The sequence below is a fragment of the Convolutriloba macropyga genome, chromosome 14 (genome assembly GCF_964194025.1).
Source record: "Convolutriloba macropyga chromosome 14, txConMacr16.3, whole genome shotgun sequence".
Classification (NCBI taxonomy): Eukaryota; Metazoa; Xenacoelomorpha; order Acoela; family Convolutidae; genus Convolutriloba; species Convolutriloba macropyga.
The window spans coordinates 36546113-36562515 of record NC_134481.1 but is presented as its reverse complement, the minus strand read 5'-3'; the positions used below and the strand labels follow the sequence as shown (position 1 = coordinate 36562515).

Here is a 16403-nt window from a genome sequence, read left to right as displayed (position 1 = left end):
TAGTTCGAGAAAGGAGTTTTTTGATGAGATGATTGAGTCTCTTCATTGTCAGTTTCCTGGATCGGAGGAAGAATAAGGTCTTTGAAATCGGGCAGATTGAAGGCTTCTGGTTTTTTCGAAAATGAGTCAGAATGCTTGGAGAACATGTCTTCTACCCACCAAACACCGTAGTGATTTATGTCACAAGAGTACGGGAACATAATTCCTTTGCTGTCTTTCAACGGGTGAAACCCTTGTTCTTTTCGAATTCTTTCAATGGTTTGAAAATAAGTTTGGAGAGAAAGCAATGAATTGTTGACTTTTTCTTCGGCTAGGTGGAGGTTATGATGTCTAGCTGCCTCTAAAGTTCTCCACAAATCCTTCGGAAGTGTCAAGCTAGTTGTCTGAGTTTTAATTGTTACTCTAGTGCAATCCACCTCAAAAGATAATTCCAAATTGTTATCGGTTACTACCGTTTTAAATATTGATGCTTCCGTGAAAGGAGCGTAATCTAAATCTGAATGAAAACTAGAAAGAAAAGATGTTGAAGGAAGTAAAGGAAGAATTGGAGTATTTTGCATTTTTTTAGGCTACTTATGTTCAACCAAGACAAAAGACAAAATGAATCGTAAATGTTTTTCAGCATCATCATTCCAAAATCAGATCTGACAGATTATGTGATTGGCTAAAAAAAATAAGAAATAGACATTTTCAAAACAATAATACAACTTTTTCTGAAATCGGAAAATTGGAACTTCAGTTTTAAACGACACAGTGAAACACTATTTTAAACAAAAAATTGATTTAAAAAATTGTAAAAAAATCTGTAAAAATAAAAAATAAAAAATTGTACTTTTTTGTTAATATGGGAATGGGTGGGTAAATGACCTTATTAGTTTGTTGTTAAGACACTATCTTGCTAATCCCTTTAGTGTGAAGAGCTTGGGTATCATACTGTGAGGTACATTTTTGAAAATCACGTAAGCTGTACATAAGTGTAAATGAGTCATCCTATCTATTTTAATATTAAAACATTACCTAGCTAATCCCCCTTTGTGTGAACAGCTTTGTGTCATGCTGTGAGGTGCATTTTTGAAAAGTCGTACGTAACTGTAATTGAGTCATCCTAATTTATTATTAAAGGATTATCTTGCTAATCCCTTTCGTGTGAACAGCTTGAGTATCATGCTGTGAGGAGGTACATCTTTGGAAATTGGAGGGTAGGAGCCTATACCTAATGTTAATACATAGGTACTTCCTTTTACCCCCCCCCCCCACTCTTGCTCACGATATACTACTTATTGCGACTATTTTCGGGCAATCTGTCAGCTATGTTGCAAATTTTTTGCGTGATCGTTTTGACTTTCCCCGCTTTAGTGATTTAAGTTGGCTTTCCGTCTTCAAAAACGGGATGAACTGTTCAAGTGTGAGGGCCTCTATTCACTGAACAACAGCTTTCCTATCTCGAACATTTTTACCCTCAGCACCCTCCCCCTTTTATGGTCACCCTCTGAGGCTATGGTTGAGTTACCTGCGACGAAAGCCAACCCTTTACTTGTCGTTCGAGAGCAATGTTTATGGCGGTGGTCGGTTTTGTTTAATTGTGCTGCATTTGACGTAGCCGGACAATTCTAGGAAGTTCTTTTTTTCTCAAATTAGGCTTTGGAATATTAAAATTAAATGAGTAAAAAATTGATCATGCGGTATCTTTTAGCTCATGATAGGCCTTTAGTGACCGCCAAATCAGCTTTATGAATAGCCACGTTAGCTATTTAAGCTGGAGATTACTGCGCTCGTGTTTTATTGCTCTCAACGAAATCTGAAGGCATTGCTGCATTCGTATTTTGCAAAATGTTTGCTGGACCGATTTGACTTTTCGAGCTTAACGCCTCTTAGTTTTGCTGTCTATTTTGATCTCATTCACAAGTTGAAAGAGCTGAATTAAACTTGAGGCTGATTAACTACTAAAAGTCTATTAAATATTGCGCCGAAATTGGTCTCAATCTTTAAATTTACATACAATTTGTCTATTTTGAGCTCAAAGCATTCGAAGCTCATTTGAGAAGTTATTAAAACAGACTACCCTCACCAGACATCAGTGGTCCTTTTTGGTCACACAAAGTTTGCACATTGTGGCTATTTTGAAGTCAAGCTTGATTGGCGATTTTAATTGCACCAAAACAGGAAGTGGAGGTAAACAGCGAGTGTTTCTGTGGCCTGAAATTTTTAACTTTATTTTTGAAGTAGAATGAAAAACCTTGAACGAAAATTGATTTTCTTGAGGGTGGTTTTCTGTGTCACCATGTGGCAATTTAATATTTTTCGCGTTTTTTAACTGTTTTCTAAATGGTTTTTAAAGTCTTTTCCAAGTCATTTAGAGGACTAGTTTCATTCGGTTGATGAAAAATCTATTTTCGAAATGTAGTTCAGGACTTTGCCTACTTTTTAAAAATTGATCTTCCTCGAATTCTTGCTCTTTTCTGATGGAAACGTCATTTTTTGTTATGACTTGTTTTTGACCGCCTGAAGAGCAGTGCTATTAAAGTATTTTTCCTCTTGTGATCGGAGAGGCGTGTGATAGTGGGTGGAGACTCGATTAGACCAAAATAAATTTGAGTGTTAAATAACACTATTTTATAACTTCTGTGAACCCTCTTTCAAGCACATGAATATAAACATTTCACTTAAATATACTTGAAATCATTCTACCAAAATTTTTGTCTCTGCTCTCATAGTGAGAGCGATATTAAACGCTCTCAATCATAAGTTTAAACCGTTGATCTTTATTTGGAAAATCATTTCTTTTCAGAAGAAATTAATTGGGAGAACTGGTGTCGAATATTGTGTTTAATACAGCGCTAAATCCGCCAATAAACTTAGCAATTTGAGGGCTTTACTTTAAAAATGATGCGTTCCGAGTTTGCTCTGATCTATCTCGTCCATAAAAACCAATTCTAGGTCTGTAACTATCTGCTATGCTCAGTCTGTTTCTCTGCTTGGGAATTTGTCGGATGCTTCTTACCTCACTCACTGTTTGAACTGAATGGACTCTAAATTTTTTACGCATTCAGTTACGCAATGTGATGAATACTGTCAAAGTCAAAAGATCAAAAGAGACGGGATAAACCAATAAAGCCCGGTCATTAAGTCATTGAGAATTAGGTTATCAAAGTTCATTAGAGTGTTTGCTAGCTGACATTTATATTAAGCTTATTAGCTATCAGTTTAGAAGCTGCATTAAGTATAGTTTTAGTCTAACTGAAACTGCGCCCAAATTAGAACAATTTTTGACACTGAAAAAAAAGAAAAGAAGTCGGTCAATTTGTCTCAATTTGTGAATTGTTTCTATCTCAATGTCGGTGATGTTGTGAATGGCGTCCATTTACCGGGCTAAAGTTTCAATTATGAAAAATTGTTTTTTTATTTTTCTGACTTTTTGTCCTCAAGAATGTGATAAACAGGTAACGCCCAGAGGGCATTAAGTCCTCTTAGAGAGTTTATTTCGGCTTGCTGGATTTTGAAGTATGCGATTCAACTAAACTGTTTTGGAGACATAAATTTATGTTCTGATTCATGACATAAAACGGGATAAGTTGGTAAAAGTCTTAGTAGCTTTAGAAGCTGCCCAATCCAACGTCCTCCACCCTGCGCGCGCACTTTCGATTAAGCTGAATCTAGCCTCCCTAAACCGTAGCTAGAGCTACTAACGAGGCCACCGGCTCGCCTTTCGTTTGAGAGCAATTTGCCTGACGTTAGTCGGTTAAGTTTGTTTTTTTTGCTTGACCAGGTGATATAAGATTTTAGTTTTGCTCTCGAAAGAAGTTTGAAATAATTATTGACAACATGTTGGCCTTTTTCATGTAAAATTGTTTGACCGTTTTGACTTTTCTAGTGACTTTTACGCCCTTGCCTTTTTCCTTTTGCGTGATCTAAATTTTTCTCTCATTCACAATCATCAGTAGCTGAACTCAAAGGGCGGTAGCGTATACTAAAAGTCAAATGAAAAATGAGCTGAAATTGGTTTAATTTTTAATAGCCGCCCTCATCTTCTCAGCCGGCTATTATAGCGCTCCAATTTTTTTTACTTCGTTGAACTTTTTTTCGTTTTACCCATTTTGCCGCTTTTTCGACGTTTTGCGTAAAATCTTTTTGACCTCTCTAGGCTAGTTTCACTCTTCTGTCATTCTGCTCAAAATCCTTTTAAACAGCAGCTGCTCTGCAAAGCAATTCAAAATGCAGAGAGTCAGTATAAAAAAAATGAAAATCAGAAATAGAAACGGGATAAACCCATAAACCCATTTTTAGATGCCCGGTACTTGAGCTTTGTTGTCATGAATTTTAGTTACTATCTATAATGCTTATTGGTAATGATTCTAGACCCTGTAGCCTCTCAGTGAGAGACAGGAGTATGTTCAATTACGAAATGACATCAAAATAAATCGCACTTAAAAATGTTTTTATACAAAAATCAATTTTTGTTGATGTTTTCTTTTCTTTCAATCCCAATAGAGTTATGGGAATCAACGGTGGCTATTTTCCGGCAATCTGCCGGGTATGTTTAAACTTTTTTTAATGTTTTTTTGTGGTTGTTGTAAATAATAACCTATAATGTTGAGCTCAAAAAACCCATGGGGCTCAAATAATGTCAAGCCCCATTAATTTACCCCACCCCGACTAAGGCAAGCTGCAATAAATTTTAGCTCGCTGATCGTTTTCGAACAATTCTTTCAATTTTAATCGGGTATATTTTCTAACACTAAAATTGAGATAACTAAGTGAGATGGGGAAAAATCAAGTAGAGATGGGGAAAAATCAAAATAATGGGGAAAAATCAAAAGTTGATGATTTTTTAAATTGAGAACGATGTATTCTCAAATTAGAACAGATCTGGGGAGGTTATTAGCAGGTTGTTTTTCCCCTAGAAGAAAAAGTTAGCTGAGCAAGACTTTTTAATCTAGTTGAAAGAAAGATCAAAATCGATCTAAATTCTGAAGAACAAAAACAACGATTTGGTCACAATTTTGAGGTAACTGTCTCTGATGAGACAAATTTAATCGTGAAAAGGCAAAATTTTGCTTTAGTAAATTTCTAAGTTATGTTTCTAGGTAAATATATCGGTCGACTGATATTGACTGAACAATAATAGCAGTTGAGAACAGTTCCTCCCCCCCCCCCCCCAAGTGGGGTCGGAACAATAAGCAATTTAGTTTTTTTTTCATAAAAATAATTTTGTGAAAAATATTGAATTTTTTTCATTGCTTTCATAGATTGCATCGGAAAATTTGTCAATGGGTTCTATTTCTCTATCTACCTGTCCGCTGAAGTTCCTGAGGAAATATAAATTCTTCATGTTTTGGGGGCAATTTTTAGGGGGCAATCATCGTGCCCTCTTATTTTTGCAACTCAATCCGCACCCTCTAGTCACTGGAGACAATTATTTCTAACATTAGTCTGTGAACAAAGCCTCAATTAATTTTTAACTTCTCAAAGATAACGAATATAATTTTGTCGCAGTAATTAAAGCAATCGGTACAGTTATACTATTTCTAAAAGATTTAAATATTTTTACAGGGCGCACAAAGTGATCACAACAGGTGTGAAGTGCTGGCCAGTGAGTGAGAGCCAGTTGAGACCGGTTTTGGATGAATCGGTGGACCACGTGGGTCTGTTCCGCGATGACGAGATATACATTGTTAGGTGGAGCTTCTACACGGAGCAGACTGGAATCAAGTTAGATAGTATACACTACAAGCAATTTATAGTTTGAATTTGTAATTTGATTTTTTTCTGATGATAATTTCGACAAACATTATGCAGTCTGTACTGAAATTACAAATGACTATGATGATTTTAGCACCTTTTCTCAAATGTTACCAGCTTTACAATAACTTGAAGGAATTACCATCCTTTAATCATAGAACTTTCACGATGACGATGATGATTTCAGCATTCTTTCTGATCGCATAAGTGCTGTCCTTGCGGTTAGTACGCTTGGCAGAACAACATTGTATGCATTTTAAAACATTTATAATTTGACTCCTTTCTCAAATAATTAGGAAAATTATTCCAATATTGACCTCCACTGACCATAAAAGCACGTCTCATTACAAATATTAAAAAATTTTCAAAAGTTTAACCCCCTCCGTCACCCCCAACCAAACACACCCCCACCCATCCACGTTAAATGGTTGTTTTTGTTTCAGGACTTTAAGAGGCGTGAAACAGCGAGACACTTTGATGAAGCAAGCCCCTAAAGACGAAAAGGTAGCTTATTTCTTCTGGCAAGGGTCCAAAGCCAGCAAATTGGACTTGGGGCACTCAGCGCATAAAGTCATCGATCTAGATCTGGAGGGAGGAAAACAGATTCGAGTGGTCCAAGGCGAAGAGCCGGCTGCTTTTCTGAGATTGTTCAATGGAGAATTAGTGGTCCAGTCATCTGCTGTTATTCTGCAGAAACCGCGTAAGATGAATAACATTGCGCGGCCATGTTCCTTCTCAGATTTCTCTGAACAGATATTTAGATTTTGATCGTTGGACAAATTAGCCTGACTTATGGTTCTGTTGCTCATAAAACCAATTAAGGTTTGCTTTGCATTTTTTGCTGTTTCTTATGTCTGCGGTGAAGAACTGCAGTGAGTAATGAGTAACATAAATATGCTATAGCAGTTCTAAATTTGCCTCTTGCTGTTGTCGGTAATGAATGACGGTTATATTCAACTTTTTAATAGCCGCCCTCATCTTCTCAGCCGGCTATTATAGCGCTCCTATTTTTTTTACAATTCAAAGAATTTGAATTGTATTGGGGCGCTGTCTTTTTTATAAGATCTGTTCACACATTTTCATGATTTTTGAAGTCAAATTGGAGTAGTGATTTTGGTCACGCCGAAACAGGAATTGGAGCGAAAAAGCGGGTGGTCTTGCGGCGTGCAATTATTTCGCTCTAAATTTAAAGCAGAGTCAGAAAACGATGTTTGAACAAAAATTCGCTTTCTCGCTAGTGGTTTTTTGTTCACATTCGGCAATTTAACTTTGATTTTTACTCTTTTTTCAATTTTTTGGATCGGATATTTTTTCTAAATGGTTTTTCCAATCCATTCATAGTCCATTCATCCGTTTTAGGTCTAGTTTTTTTAGTCAATGAAAATTCTTTGAATTGTACGTCAGGACTTGTCCTGCTATGTTTTTTTACTTCGTCGAATAAAAAAATGTTTCGCTTTACCTCATTTTGCCGCCTTTTCAACATTTTGCGTGAAATCTTTTTGACTTCTCTAGGCTAGTTTCTCTCTTCTCTCATTCTGCTAAAAGTGATTTTGAACATCAGTTGCTCAGCAAAGCAATTCAAAATGAACAGTCAGTATAAAAAATTGAAGTCAGAAATAGAAACGGGATAAACCCATAAAGCCCAATTTTAGATGCCCGCTATTTGAACGTCGGTCCTATAAGTATTAGTTACCTCTCTCTAATGCTTATTTTTATTAATAGCCGCCCTCATCTTCTCAGCCGGCTATTATAGCGCTCCTATTTTTTTTTTTACTTCGTCGAATAAAAAAATGTTTCGCTTTACCTCATTTTGCCGCCTTTTCAACATTTTGCGTGAAATCTTTTTGACTTCTCTAGGCTAGTTTCTCTCTTCTCTCATTCTGCTAAAAGTGATTTTGAACATCAGTTGCTCAGCAAAGCAATTCAAAATGAACAGAGTCAGTATAAAAAATTGAAGTCAGAAGTAGAAACGGGATAAACCCATAAAGCCCAATTTTAGATGCCCGCTAATTGAACGTCGTTCCTATAAGTCTTAGTTACCATCTCTAATGCTTATTTGTATTGATAGTAGCCCCTGTAGCCTCTCTCTAAAACAGAAGTACAACCACGAAATGCCATCAAAATAAATCGGACTTAAAAAAATGTTTTTGCACAAAAATCTTTTTTTTTCAATATCTTCTGTTATTTCAATCCCAATCATGCTTATTGGAATCAACGGCGGCTATTTTCCGGCAATCTGCCGGGTATGTTTGATAGTAGCCCCTGTAGCCTCTCTCTAAGAAACAGAAGTATGTTCAACTACGAAATGCCATCAAAATAAATCGGACTTAAAAAATGTTTTTGTACGAAAATCTTTTTTGTTTTCAATATCTTCTGTTATTTCAATCCCAGTCATGCTTATTGGAATCAACGGCGGCTATTTTCCGGCAATCTGCCGGGTATGTTTATGTTATTAATAGCCGCCGTCAGCCTCTCAAACGGCTATTATTTAGACGCTCTCCTTTTGTACAATTCAAAGAGTTTGAATTGTATTGGGCGCTGTCTTTTTTACGACTCGGAGAGGAGTATTGGAGAAGTCCTTTTTTATAGCTGCGAAGCTGTAAGCTGAGCGAAGCTATATTGCGGTGCTCTTTGTTTTTCTTGTTTCGTCGTCTGACGCTCTTTTTTCGTTTTACATTTTTTCACACAGCAAAGCTGAAAAAGTCAAATTTTCTGAATGACTTCTTCCTCTCACTAACGGCATTTGCGCGCGTGACGTCATTTCTCACTCGCTTTAGCAAAAGTTTTTAGGTTATTTGCGTGATTAGATTTTGATCATACGTGACTTACCTCACTCAATAAAATGACTTTTGCACTTTAAAACTTAAGTTTAGTTTGAATTTGTTTAAGGTCAAAGGAACTCATTTGTGTAGTAAAGGTCCCTAATAAGAGGCTTCTGCGGAATGAATTTTAACAAGCTTTATTAATTTATCGCTGAATGTTTTTACCTAGTTTTTTGAGCGGCGTCGATTTTTCGAGTTTAGATCTGTATCTGTTTCTATCTCTATTATATGGCACGCAGGTCTATTCTTTCGCAGCTATTCCGGCAATCTGCCGGCTATGTTTAATCAATTTTTTGGAGTAAATTTTGAAGCAGGAAATGAAACACGTGAAAAAATTTGGAGTGATTTTGTTGCTGAACAAAATGAAGAGTGGAGCGAAAAGAGAGTTGTTTTTGTTCATATCGCTGTTTTCTAGAGAGCTAGAAATTGAGTCGTGAAAAAAAATTTTGTATGCGAAATTTTTTGCTCACTTGCGACATTCTAAAGCAGTTTTTTTCAATTTTTTTGGTTTAGAGGTTTGGTTATGGTTTTGTTTTAACTTTAGGCTGGTTTTGGCAGTGGTTTGAAGGTTTGTGGAACCTCATATGAATTTTATGCTAATTCGGTGATTTTTCATGTATTTTGCTGATTAATTTTTCGGCTAGTTTTTGCGATTTTTTTGACGATTGTTTTGTTTTACTGCCTACAATGGGTATTGAAACGACCCCTATTACTTGATTAATTTTTAAATAATAAGTGGCTACAGTTTTTTGGACATAAATTAAAGCTTTTTTTGTTGAGAAATATGACAAAAATAGGCAAAAATTGAATCTGCAGAAAGTTTTCTTAATTCTGCAGTTTATCTCTTTTCTGTTTTTTAGACAAGTTTCTTAGCCTATTATGACTTGCCTAATGTTTTGCAAAAATCTGGATACCGTATTGGCTGAAAAGAATTTTTTCTTTGATTAATGTGCTTTTGTAACATTAAAAGATTTATTAACTTTTTCCAGTTTTTGAGTCCAAGTTGTTTGTAAGAGCTTATTTTTTCATGGTTTGACTTCAAACATATTTAAAATTATCTCATAAGTGGTTTTAGTTGTTTTGATTAAGTAATTTTGGCAGAGATAGTTATTTCGGGGTCTCAAGTTATGACAAAATTTGATCAGATTTTTTAATCATATTTTAAGATTTGATTTTCTTGTTTTTATTTTTGTTTTATGGTTTTGCCTCACGATAATCCTAAATTAGTGGAGGAAAGTTTTATCTGATAAGTACTTGGATGACGTTTAAGTTAATTTCCACTTCGAGTCGTTTCCGGAGCTCTTCGGCTATGGTTTTGTTTTTGTCACACGTTAAGATCTGTTCACACATTTTCATGATTTTTGAAGTCAAATTGGAGTAATGATTTTGGTCACACCGAAACAAGAAGTGCAGCGAAAAAGCGAGTGATTTTGCGGCGTTGATATTTTTCGCTCTAAATTTAAAGTAGAGTGAGAAAACGGTGTTTGAACAAAAATTCGCTTTCTCGCTAGTGGTTTTTTGTTCCCTTGCGGCAATTTCATTTAATCTTTACTGTTTTTTTTCCATTTTTTTGGTTTGGGTTTTTAAATGGTTTTCCCAATCAATTCGTAGTTCATTCTAGGCCTAGTTTTTTGTTTGATCCAATGTTCCATTTCGCTGGTGGCATTTTGACGTTGATGTTTTTTTTCTGATTTTTTTAAGAAAAGGTTTCCCCAGCTCACTCATAGTCCGTTCTAGGCCTAGTTTTGTTTAGTTAATGAAAATTCTTTGAATTGTACGTCAGGCTATATTGTTTTTTTCTATGTTTTTTGCTATGTTTTTTTTTCAATTCGCTTTACCTTTTGATCACGTTTTTCGTTTTACATAAGTCACGATTTTCACGATTGGCTTCTGACTTACTTCACTCACTGTTTCTACTGAATGGATTTTAAATTCTTTCACGCATTGAATTACGCAATGTAGTGAATATGATCAATGTGAAAAGAGCAAAATCAAAAGAAATGGGATAAACCGATAAAGCCCGGTCATTAAGTGAGAGTGCATTAGCTTATCAAAGTTCATTAGAGCGATTGCTAGCTGATATTAGTATAAGCTTAATACATATAGGTTTAGAATCTAACTTGAAACTGCACACTGAATTAGAACAATTTTTGAAACTTTTTGAAAATTTCGTCGATTTCAATCTCCTCTTCTTTTTCTGTTTTAAGCCCAATGTGCATCTTGCGCGTCAACGGTGGCTATTTTCTGACTATCTGCCGGCTATGTTATAAGGAATTCACCCCAAATTTTACGCGTACAATTCTTATAACTTGGCAGCGGCTGCACATTGAGCAATTGGGGATGAAAAAAGCAGCTTGAGGTAACAATTGCGCCAACATTAAATTAATTATTGAGCAGGTGTGAATATTTTAGCGATGCGCCTGCTGTATGTGCATGGTGCCTTCAACGAAGAGCGTCATCTGGTTGAGGTTGAGCATTTGCCAAATTACATGCTCAGACCATATTTGTGCTATATTGCCATATCAACACGCAGTCCTCAATCTTGTTACGTCATCAAGGGCCCAATGTGTTCAGATGAGGACGCAAAACATGCGAAAGTCTCGGCCGCTCTTCTGTTTTCGAACAAGTTAGTTCTCTTCAGTGCCTTAACTGGGGTAGTACTCAACAGAACATGTGCTGTGATACAAATTCATTGTCATTTGAAAAAAATATGTGGTGGGCAGAAAACGTAGTTTCTTTTGTGAAATAGCCATTAAGAACGAGTTATATCTTAGGTGAGAAATTCCATTTTTAGGAATACCTAGGGTCGGTTATGTTTATATAGTAGGTGAGCTTGGAGTTTGTTAATATTATGCACCAAAAGAACCTGTTGGACACAGTAAAAAATCCTAGTTCAGAATTTGTTCCTGAAACCTGTAGCGCCTGAGGACATAAGGTCGCTGTGCTCTTCCCTTAAAGCTATTCTAATTACTAAGTGTACGTTTCAGGAGGAAGGCACGGTGGCATTATTTTTTTTGGTTTAGGGCAGCTTTTTTTGGGTATCGACACTTTTCCCTCACGTTTCTAATCTCATTTTACCAGATGACGTTAGTGCCCCTAAACTAAAGGCAGCCAGATTAAAAACCAGCCCCCGTACCAGTCGTTGAGGGGAAATTCCTCCGACAGTTTGCGTTAACCTGTGCATGTTTATCAATAGCCGCCGTCAGCCTCTCAAACGGCTAATGTTTAAGCGCTATCCTTTGTACAATTCAAAGAATTTGAATTGTATTGGGGCGCTGTCTTTTAAGATCTGTTCACATTTTCATGATTTTTGAAGTCAAGTTGGAGTAGCGATTTTGGTCAAGCCGAAACAGGAAGTGGAGCGAAAAAGCGAGGCGTGAAATTTTTTCACTCTAATTCTAAAGTAGAGTGAGAAAACGGTGTTTGAACAAAAATTATTTCTGGCTAGTGGTTTATTGTTCACATGCGGCAGTTTATTTGATTTTTACTGTTTTTTCGACTCTGGATCTGAATTCGTCTTTAATTTTTTTCTAAATGGTTTTCCCAATGCATTTACAGTTCATTCTAGGACTAGTTTTTTGTTTGAACCACATTTCCATTTCTCGCTAGTGATTTTTTGTTCACATGCGGCATTTTGCCATTGATTATCTGTTTTTTTTTCTTTTTTGATCTGATTTTTTTTGAATTTTTTTCCAACTCACTCATAGTCCGTTCTAGTTCTAGTTTTTTGTTTAGTCAATAAAAATTCTTTGAATTGTACGTCCGGACTTGTCCTGCTATGTTTTTTAATTGCTCTCAAACGAAGTTTGTAGCAATTATATTAGTCCTGTTGGTCTTTTTTTTTATGCGATTTTTCGCTTGACCAATTTTTCGTGTGACGCTTTTGACTTTTCGTCCTCAAAAACGGGATAAACAGGTAGCGCCCAGCGGGCATTAAGTGCTCTTAGAGCCTTTTAGCTCTGTTTCAGCTCAAACAGTTTTGGAGTCTTATACTTATGGTGTGAACAGCGGTTCTTAGAGGTTGAAGACCCCCTCCCCCCACCCCCCCCCCACTGCTGACCCCCCACTATTGCCCCCCCACCACCCTGTTGCCCCCCACCCCCCCCCCCACCCGACTGTCGCCACCCCCATCGGCACCCCCGTGCACCCTCCCCCCACCCGTGGCTAGCTACTGACGAACAACCGCTAGCTAAAAACGCAAATTTATACTAATTTTCACAATTTTTTTTCAAGATTTTTGAAAATTTTTGTCAGTTTTTTAAGTTTTTTCAGCCCTAGGTGTCAAGGAATCCACTCTAGTATTTGATAATAGGCTATTGAATAGTTTCTAGTGGTAATAGAATGGTTTCAACATTTCAACACTGCGAATTTTTTGCATTTTTTTTGATAAATTTTGCAAATTTTTCAATGTTTTTGAAAGTTTTTGTCGTTTTTTAGGTTTATCCAGCCTCAAGATCCAAGGAACTTCCTGGAGGGTTTAATAATAGGTTTTTATGTAGTTTCTAGAAGTAATGGAATTATTTTCAAGATTTAAACATCACGAATTTTAGCATTTTTTGACAAAAATTGCTATATTTTTAAAATTTTTTGACATATATTTTCATTATTCAAGATTTTTCAGCCTCAGGGTTCAGACAACCTCCTGAAGGGTTTGTAAATACGTTGCTGCATAGTTTCTAGTGGTAATAGAATGTTTTTCAACATTTGAACATCACGATGTTTAGCAATTGTTGGATAAAACTTGAATTTTTTTTTCAAATTTTTCAAAATTTGTCATTATCTAAGTTCTTCCAGCCCCATGAAACCTCGTATAGGCTTTGATAATAGGTTACTGAACAATTTTTATTGCGATAGATTAGTTTTGAACTTTTTAATATCACAAATTTTATCGATTTTTTAAAAAAAACTTATGATTTTTTCAATTTTTTTTTGAAATTTTTTGTCATTTTATTTGCAGTTTTTGAGTCCTTTTTTGGAGTTTAACGATTAATACTGGCCAACGAAGCTTTTTAAGTCTTGCAGATGGGTTACATGACAAAAATCAAGAGGCAAAAAATGTTCTTTGAACATTTTCGTCACTGCGAAATGTGGAAAGTTTTCTTCTGAATTTTGCACTTTCAGTTTTTTATATGATTTAGTTACTAACAACGCTAGAATCTCATGGAAAAAGTTTCTATCTCTCTTTCTATCTTGCTGTGTGTGTGTGTGTGTGTTGTTTGGCGTTTCTTTCCTTCTCTTTCTCGCTCACGTTTTACCTCGCACTCTCTCTCTCTCTCTCTCCCCTTAACTCTTTTGTTGACTTCAGCGGCTGTTATATGGCGTGATAATATCGTCTATTACCCTAGCCTCACGCCTCTTCAATCAAGCGAAAGCTAACCTCACTAAACAGTGGCTAGGTGCTGACAACCGCCCGCCGGTCGTTTGAGAGCAATTCGCCCGACGTTAGTCGGTTATGTTTAATTTGCTTTACCTTTTGATTTTCACGTTTGACTTCTGACTTATTTCACTCACTGTTTCAACTGAATGGATTTTAAATTTTCTCATGCTTTGAATTACGCGATATAGTGTTTACAGTCAATATCAAAAGAGCAAAATCAAAAGAAACGGGATAAACCGATAAAGCCCAGTCATTAAGTCATTGAGAATTAGGTTATCAAAGTTCATTAGTGTTTGCTAGCTGATATCGGTTTTAAGTATATTAGCTTTCAGTTTGGAAGCTGATTTAAGTATAGTTTTAGAATCTTACTGAAACAGCTTGCCAAATTAGGACACTTTTTGAAACTGAAAAACAAAAAAAATCGGTCAATTTGTCTCTTAATTTTTTTCTATTTCAATCCCGATGTGCATCAAGCGTTTCAGCGGCAGCTTTTTCGGAAATCTGCCGGCTATGTTTAAATGCATGTCCCATAGGCAATTTTTAATTGCTCTTGAACGAAGTTCATAGTAATTATTGTAAACATGTACTTTTTTAATGCAAATTTTACTGCTGTACTATTTTTGCGCTTTCTTCTAGAACATTCTTTGACCCCTCAAGTGGATTCCTCACGCTTTCGTTCTTCATTTTTAAATGCTCTCCATTGTTTTCACGCCGAAGTAAAGCTTGTTGCTAAAATAAAAGCGGTTGTCGCATAGGGAATAACAGGGACTGATAGCCCAGTGGTCAGTTCTTTTTGGTGAGGGATCAGGTCAATAGATCGAATCCCGGTATGCGCATCTGTTTTATCCACCCGCCCGTCGTGCGAGAGTAATTCTTCCGACATTAGTCAGATAATGTTTTATATGGTTTTGCAAGGTTAGCGCCTTCTCACTCTTTTGAGGGTGACATTGCCGGAGGCAAAACAAACTTTCATCATTTCGTCAATGTTTAATTGCTCTCAAACGAAATTTTGTAGTAATTATATTAGCCCTGTGGTCTTCTTCTTTGCCTAACGTTCGGCTCCCTCTATGGTACTGCGACGTGCTAAGCTGTTTACGGGCTCTCCTTTTTTTAAATTTGCTTCACCTTTTGATCACTTTTTTCGTTAGTCACAATTTTCGTTATTGTCACTTAATAAGTCACAATTTTCACGTTTGACTTCTAACTTACCGCAGTCACCGTTTCAACTGAATGGGTTTTAAATTCTTTCACTCATTGAATTAAGTAATGTAGTGAATTGTCAAAGTCAAAAGAGCAAAACTAAACGAAACGGGATAAATAGTGCATTACGTTATCAAATTTACTTAAAGCGATTGCTAGCTGGCATTAGTATAATGCTTAATAGCGTTAAGTTTAGCAGCTGAATTAAGTGTAATTTTAGAATCTATCCGAATATACTGAATTTGCACACCAATTAAGAACACTGACGCTTTGAAAATTTCGGATAACTTCTATCTCTTAATTTTTCAATAGCCACCTTCAGGCTCAACGGCTATTATTTAGGCGCTCTCCTTTTTAATTCGCTTTACCTTTTTGATCAAGTTTTTCGTTTTACGTATGTCCCGACTCTCAGGATTGAATTTGATTTAACTCACTCACCGTGTCAACTGAATGGATTTTAAATTAATTCACGCATTGATTTACGCAATGTAGTGAATACGGTCAAAGTCAAAAGAACAAAATCAACAGAACAAAAGAAACGGGATAAGCATATAAAGTGCGGTCATTGAGTCATAGTGCATTAGGTTATCAAGTTTCATTAAGTCGATTGCTAGCTGGCTGGAGTATGATATTTAGTAGCGTTGAGTTTAAAAGCTGAATTAAGTGTAATTTTAGAATCTAACCGAATATACAAAATTTGCACACCAAATGAAAAAAATCGACGCTTAGAAAAATTCTGGCAATTCTTATCTCTTATTTTTTCTTTTTCTGTTTCAATCCCAATATGCGTCAAGCGTGTCAACGGCGGCTTTTGTCCGGCATTTTGTCGGCTGGGTTTCGGTTTCTGTTTCAGTACCAATGTGCGTCTAGCGGGTCAACTTAGGCTGGTTTCTGGCAATTTGCCGGCTATGGTTTGGTTTGAGATTTTTGATTTCGTTTTTTGTTGACTTTTCTATAGTTTTATCAGGAAATTTTTTTTTGACCTTTATGTTTTGGAGATTGTTAATTTTAATAAGGTTTGGTTAGAGTTTTTGTACAGTTTTTTGAGTAGTTTCAGGTATTTCACCGGTTGATTTTTTAGCTGAAGTATTTCTGTTCACGACTTTGACCATTTAATCGAGCATTGGCTTCTGCTATAGAAGGTTGGACATTTAGAGTAGAATGTGTTTCGTATGTTCAATAGATATTAAACTCCTTTTCGAATTCGGTGGCACCATAAAAAAAGCAAATTTAATAAATTTTTTAGTCTTTCTGAAAACTTCATT

General features: G+C 36.1%; 1 protein-coding gene across 1 annotated transcript in view; it reads left to right on the top strand.

Annotated features, from left to right (window-relative positions):
- LOC142353381 (supervillin-like) overlaps positions 1-16403 on the top strand; it is a 73088-nt gene that overhangs the window by 46420 nt on the left and 10265 nt on the right. Inside the window, exons 10-12 of the mRNA XM_075405612.1 lie at positions 5551-5709; positions 6183-6439; positions 10974-11187. Of these exons, the coding sequence (XP_075261727.1) occupies positions 5551-5709; positions 6183-6439; positions 10974-11187 (630 nt within the window). The remainder of the gene's footprint in view (positions 1-5550; positions 5710-6182; positions 6440-10973; positions 11188-16403) is intronic.